The sequence below is a fragment of the Monopterus albus genome, unplaced genomic scaffold (assembly GCF_001952655.1).
Source record: "Monopterus albus unplaced genomic scaffold, M_albus_1.0 scaffold195.1, whole genome shotgun sequence".
Classification (NCBI taxonomy): domain Eukaryota; kingdom Metazoa; phylum Chordata; class Actinopteri; order Synbranchiformes; family Synbranchidae; genus Monopterus; species Monopterus albus.
Window position 1 is genome coordinate 833,454 of NW_018128075.1, and position 7,354 is coordinate 840,807.

General features: G+C 41.3%; 1 protein-coding gene across 1 annotated transcript in view; it reads right to left on the bottom strand.

Moving 5' to 3' along the window:
• The window catches only part of LOC109970351 (voltage-dependent T-type calcium channel subunit alpha-1I-like), a gene marked incomplete at its 5' end in the record, with an annotated part of 125,189 nt that overhangs the window by 97,502 nt on the left and 20,333 nt on the right, over positions 1–7,354 (bottom strand). Inside the window, one exon of the mRNA XM_020617854.1 lies at positions 4,366–4,463. Coding sequence (XP_020473510.1) covers positions 4,366–4,463 — 98 coding nt within the window. The remainder of the gene's footprint in view (positions 1–4,365; positions 4,464–7,354) is intronic.

The following is a 7,354-nucleotide window of genomic DNA, read 5'->3' on the forward strand; positions in this document are numbered from 1 at the left end:
GCTGAACCTCCCCTGTCAACAAATGTTGATACTGGACAAGTCTATACTTTAATTTGACATTCAAAGCCAACAGTTTTTTGTGTGTTTTGATCATTTCTTTCTGCAATAGCTGTGCATAACACTTCAACATGTTACAGTGGGTAAGAGGCAGGTGTAAATTTCAAAATAAATAATGGATTCATTCTGTTCAGTTACAGGGTGTTGGTATTGTTTATGCTGGCTCACTGTAAAACTGTGGGATACTTGAACATGATGAATGTCATCCCTCAAACCACGCTAAAAATTGTAGGCATTAACCTTTGGACAGGAAACAGGCACCTGTCTCTAGCAATAACGTTGACACAAAATCCAAACCCTTAATTCTTGCCTCACTAAATAAAGGCATCACTGCTTCCTGGACTTGCATCAAACACAGAATCTGAACAACCATCACGCACCAAGTTGAGTAAAGAAGCACCCGGTCTGTGTTAATGGTTGGCACACTGACACTATTACTAGTGTCTTGGAAGTACAGGAGGCCATGATTGCTTTAAGTGGTGTGTGTTTGTGTGAAGGTCTGACGGCAACATCGAGATTTATGGCCCGACCAACAGCAATTCTCTACAGCTGATTAAAATTTATTACAATAGTGGCAACACTGCTTGTCAATCCAAATGAATATTATGAAGAAATAAATAAATGAGCGTAAAGGTTGTATTGCCCCTTCTCTTCCTCTATGATCTAATCATGTTCATTTGACCTCTATTCACCTGCCGACATCCTTCCATCCCTCGTCTCCTCGGCTCTGTCATCGTAATAGCCCGCTGATCTGACTTCCCCTGTCTCTGTCCTCTCATCGTCCCTCTCCTTCTCCCATCCATCTTCACCTGTCCTTCATGGAGCTGGATAATCCCCTCATCCCTGCCTCATTTGTCTCTCTTTGTCTCTTTTCTCCCTTCTCATCAGCTTCTTTTTCTCTTTTAACCTTAACCCAAATGCCGTGTCCTTATTGAACTGTTGTTGAATAGACTACAAAGAAAGCTTCCATCTAGTAAGCAGATTATTTCTGTTATCCTCTGTATAATATAAAGTGTTTGGTGAGTTTCTTATACAGCCTCTTTTCTTGTTTGTTTCTAAGCAAAACGTTTCTTCCAGCCTCTGTTCTAGATAAACCAAAAGCCTTTTGATTTTAGAAAGGAAGGAAAAGAAGAGTCGCCTCCACTTATTGAAGTGTCAGAAGGCGACTAAACTTTGTTTAGATTTGAATGATTAAAGATTAGGAAAGATGGAAGTCAAGTGTTATAGGAAGAGACTGACATTGTGAAAATAATAAAAATAGTGCAACTGTGTTGAGTGAAAGGAATGCTGTTATTAACAAGCCTGTACCAAACCAATTCAGACTGTTTAAAATGAGAGATGCTCTAAAAACTAAGCAAACCTGGCAGAAGTTGTTTGCTGTGCAAGTCATTAAAAGCAGTGGTTTGCTGAGAAATCCTGCTGTTGCCTACAGAAAACAATAGAGATGAAGCTTTGGAACTATTTGAAGCTACATGAGTCACATGACCCCGTATTGGTTTTGTCCCCTAGGTGGCTCTTCAGCAATGCCACGCCACTTCCTCCTTTGTCCCCAACAGAAGCTGTCTGGAGGTTTGTGTTACTTTTATGCAAACATATGTCGTTATTAGTCTATAATAATACTGCTGTTTTTTGGGAGAACAGTCTCAGAGTTCAATTTACTCTCCACTTTGGTTTTCTGGTAAAGGGTTCCCACTACTAATGTTTTGCTACGCTGTCAAGGGATTTGCACAATATGGATGATTCTCCTCAGTGTATGCTAGTGTCATTATCACCAGCTAGTAGCATTAGCCCTAAGCTTACTAAAGCAGCATTCTTGAAAAAATAAGTTGCGCCTCATTTTGCCTTTGGCAAAAATCACTCTTCAGGGACATGGAAGCACTATTGCTTATGGCAAAAGTGAGGGACAAATGAGGTGAAGGAATGGAGATGATATGACAGAAGGAGGCGAAGAAAGTAGGGAAGAGGTAGGAGGAGGGAGACTGAGTCAAGATTACAGGGGACTGAATGAGCAAAGCAGAAAACTGATGAAAAACAGAAATGCTGAGATAGAGGAACATATCAAAATGGAAAAGGACATTTAAAAAGCATTTTCTCTCTTTTCAATTTCAGAGACTGAGAGACAAAAGACAGATGGCCATAGTGGCAGAATGGACAAAGCCGCACAGCACAGGTGCAGATAAAGAAACAGATAAAGAAACAGATAAAGAAACAGACCTGCTTATGTTCACATCAAAAAATAACATCAAGGGTCACACTGTGGAAACTTGTTTATGTGTCACAAACAGACACATACTGCTTTTCTCTGTGGCCAAAAAAAAGCTCAGACAATTTATGTTGCAGATTTATGAGCAGTGGGAGGTTTAGCAATTATACTTATAAAGGAAGCAAAACAACATTAACTTCAAGCACCAGCATATCCGACTTAGAGAGTACTCATAGCCTCTTAAAATGATTACCTGCAAGCTGCAATTTAGACACACAAAGCACAAAGCAGCAGCCAGCTCTGATTACTCTCATCAAAAAGGAAAGTGACTAAGTAACAGAGTCGAAGTGACAGGTTGGGTCACTCAGAACACTTCAGCAACGCCTGATCATCTCTTCAGTGACGGGTCTGGGTACCGAGTAGATTTTGTCGGTATTAGCTTCACTGTGGATGACATGGCACTTTTAAATTTAAACACCCCTGTGCGATCATTGTTCTAGCTCTGTGAAAGATTAGTGACCTGTCCAGGGAGTACTCTGCCTCTTGGACAACGTCAGCTTGGATTGGTTCCGTTCTCAGGAATTTTCCTCCTCCCACAGGATGAGCCAGATTGTACATTATACCACTATCTGAACAGAGATGAGATGCAACCTCTCTGTTAGGAGTAGTTTTAATTTCATTGTTCAGTGTTTGTGAGAAGTCAAAATCTATTTGCTTACAGACACAACTGCACCTGCAAACCATCAGGCCAGCTCATAAAAACAACAGGTACACAATAAAAATTACACAATTAGAACCAAGACAACGAGGCATTTGGGCTACATTTGGCAGCCAGGTTTGTGTTGCATGCATGGTGCTGCAGTCACAATAAGGCTGCTTTCATGTGGCCCATTTGCTGCACAATGAATGGCACAATATGGCATTGTATGACACAATATCAGTACTGCTGCGTTTGCTGTGTGCCCCAACAATACCATCAGGCATCAGCGAGCAAAGTGGAGCTGTAAACACCATATTCAGTTCTAGTGTTATAATAAAACAATAGCAGAGCTGTTGTTTGGAAACATTTAGTTCAGATTTTAAACTGAAAATTTACACTCAGTGTTGAAAAGAGGAGGTCCCATGCCAGGACACACTAATGAGCAGTGTTGAAGACGTGGGTGATAAGCAGTGCTCTAGTACTGGAGTCTAGGAGTCAGACTCATGTCCTGACTTTCAGGACTCATGACTCAACTCGCACTTGAGCTAATGAAGCGAACTTGGAATCAAGCACTGACAAGGTTGGAGATGAGGACTCAGACTTCTTCTTCTTCTTCTTCTTTTTTGCAATAGGACATAATAACTTGGCATAAAACATTGACACTGTTCACTTCTAAGTAGTGTGGGTGTACTTACAAGTGCATTTGTTTGGCTATTGTGTCACACATAGTAAGTAACCTTCTTTTAAAATGATGAGAGCTGTGTTGATTGTGTTTAATGTAAACCGTGAAGATTACGACTTGGGTAATGGGGACTTGTCTCAGACTCGACTCTCAGGTAACAGGGACTCAAATTGGACTTTTTTTGGTGACTTGGACTTGACTCAGAGTCAAACCCTGGGGGACTTGACTCAGACCTTCGGTTTAGTGACTCCACTAAATCACTGGTGGTAACACTACTAAACAGCATTTTCTGAACACAACCAAATCTTGATGTTTTAGTTTTAACACAAATTTACAACAAAATACTAATAATCATAATTATTTCTGGCAATATGTCTTCGCTTGTTTCTGTCTCAGTGTCTCATGTTCAGCACCTTGGACAGTGACACCTCAGACAGGCAGCTGTCCACGGTGCTGAATGAGACGGTGTTACAGGCCTCGGTTTTCAGATATAAAAAAAAAAGTTCTACTTTGTTCAGAATTAATTGAACAGTCCTTTAAGAGCAGGACGATCATTTGATGACATGTTGGGGTTGGCATCACCTCTCTGTCTAGCTCAGAGATGAAGACACAGCTTCCCCTCAGGGCCCCCTGGCATGTGTGAGAAGTCAAAGTTCATTTTCTCCAATGTCTTAGAAATTCACACTAAATTTAAATGATTTATAAATTGACACTGTGACTTACTTGGCACCCTGTTAATTGCTTTGAGAGGTCGCAGTACTCTCACTGTTCTAATAGCAGTGAAGTTGATGTTCTGCAGGTCGAGTGAGTATTCAACCATCCTGCAAAATACACACACAAAACACAGAGAAAAACTTGTTTAACAACGCAAACAGTTCCACATCATGCTGGTCTATAAAATGTACTCCAACTAAGGGAATGAAAACTAAAAAACTCACTACTGTATAACCCAAAGTAATCATCACTGAGGAACAATTTTATCTGAGCTGTGCTGCTTTAATGTACACTACCATTCATGTTTGGTCCTACAAGAAAGCAGAAGCACACACAGCCTTACACAGTTAGAGTCCTGCTGTACCGAGCCTAATATGAAATAATGAGCTGGAATTTGTGTACCTAATAAAACAAGATGTATAACAAACCAGAGGTCAGCAGAGGATGTCATAACATTTGCTTAACTGTGCCTGTAGAAGCAAAATGTCTTCTTCTATGTCTGTAACCAAACTGTGGGACAACACAACCATCGATTAGTGCTCCATGATGTAGACCCAGCTGGAGGAAGATGTCAAATACAGTAAACACCCTGCACTCTTGAAAACTGGATAAACATATGTTTTAGTGTAACTATGTGTAGAATAAAGAAGATAAGGGGAAAACACATGGTGAAAAAAACTGTTCAAGGAAAGAGGAAGAAGGCAGTCAGAAAGACAGAGGAGAAGAGACACATGGAGGGATGACAAGAAAAAGCTTGAGACATAGATAGATGGATCACAAATCAATGCGAGTAGAGCACCAAGGGATGATTAAGTGCAATATAATGATGGCAATAAAGTGAGATTGAGAGGGAGAGTGAAAGAGCCAGAAGGTCTTATCAGGTGTTGGAGATAATTAGAACAGAGAGACAGAGAGGAGTGCAATATGCATATACCTGTCTGAACAGAACAAAGCTGTTCTCAGGCTGAGATTTTTTTCCAGGTGGTAGAAAGAAAAGTTCAAGTTTCAGGTTTTCACCCTCCAAGATATTCTAGCTCTCCATAATAACAAGCTCATTTCAATGAGACGTTGGAGAGCCTACCAGGTGATTTTCTTTTTTCAAGTGTTTAAAAAGTCCCAGCCAATTAGTTGCTCCTAACATTTATGACTTATGCATCTGGAGAGCAGCCTTAAAAAAATTTTTGACAGCAAAATATCAGTGAAATGGAGACAAACTGAAATCCTCCCACTTCCAGAGCGAGTTTTACAGTGTGAAATGGAATCCTGAAAGGATTCGACATTGGAAAACATGAGCAAGGTGCATTAGGATATAACTCAGGAAGGTAAAAAAAAAAAGCCAAAGTTCTGCTAGAATTCAAGAAAATACAGGCACTGCCAACTTCAATTAACTGTCAAGCTGGAAAAGAACACACATTCCCAGAGCTGGACCTCATTCTGAAGTTGTAAAAGACGTAACCAGGCCAAGGTTTCGCACAGTGCCTCCACATTAGGGCAAAGGTGAACAGCACAGTGTGCTTTCTTCTTTGCAAACCAGCAATCAAGCCACAGTCCAATGACCAAACCTTTGCATATACTTTAAAATATCCGTACAGTGTGGGTCTAAGTCAGTGAGCCATGAAAAATGAATCCCTCCTTGCCAGCATGTTACTTTAACCTTGGCAGTGACAGGAGCTGACAGAGCCCTGATTCTACTACAGCTTCCCCACAAACCAGACAAACTGTGCTAGTAAAACACACTGACCACGAAAAGTGAGGTCAGAGTTCACAAAGTACCCGGATACAGCTGTATCTGTGGGACCAGAGAGGATGGTTCTTTAGTGTCTGGCCTTGATATAATTTGACAGCTGGTTTTCCACAGAGGGTGCAGAGAACAGAGAACACATCTTCCACTTCCACAAGAAGAATAAAGTACCTTTCATTTGGGAGTTTATAGCAGATCACAGGATGGATGGGCATGGGATACACCAGCAAAGAAAAATCTGAATTGTTATAAACTTTAAGGGATTTTAGACTTCAGACAGACTATGATAAACACACACAGAACCGATGTATGACTAAGTGCATGTGTATGTGTGGACGAGAAGGTGTGTGCCGACATTTTGGCTTGTAGCCGGAGGGAAATGACAAAATGAACTGGACTGCAAGTTAGCACAATTGTACTGCATCCTTTCTAGAGGGGCTATTTTAATCACTGTGCTGAAATGCACTGACAGGGCAGGTGTCTGCATGTGTGTTTGTTTGTGCGTGCGTGGTAGTAATGGGAATCTGTCATTTGGAGCAATTTTCTGCCATAATTTTAGATAACAGCTCATGTTGGCCAGCCAAACACACCAGAGTACACATCCACAACACATGTTCACATACAAGCAAACTTTGCGCAATGAGCACACAAAACTGCACACAGTCACACATACACAGAGGTACAATAACACACACAAAGCATTACCACGATACACCGCAGCTGTGCACAGATGAGACGTACAGACAGACAACCTCAGTCTCACACCCAAATACAAGCACTCACACAAACACACACTAAGCAGTGAAAGTGCTTGGGGCAGACTCTGGACTCTCACAAAGCTGTGTCAAATCAGAGGACAGAGGCCACACACGTGCACAAAAGCACAACCACATACACATTTTGTTTTTCATACACTAAAACAAACAAAAGGCACGTGCATGCTCCTCAAGCCGTGAACCCCACACACTCACAGGACGTCACTCTCAGATAAGCCAATCTAAATTGCCTGTGCTGGAGTTAGTACTGCTCTCCAACCAATCAGCTCCATGAATATTTGAAAGGAGTAACCACATTACCTTTGCTCCTAAGTGGAGTTAGAAGAGGGGGTGTGGATTTTTTAACCACTTCTTACACATCGTCTTTCTGGGTTTTGTCTTTGGTGTCTCTGGTCTTGAGGGAGCTGCTCTGACTCTAGAGTTTCTTTTACCTCCAACCATACGGCACTGTCACAGGTTTGCTCTATTAAATATTCTCTCA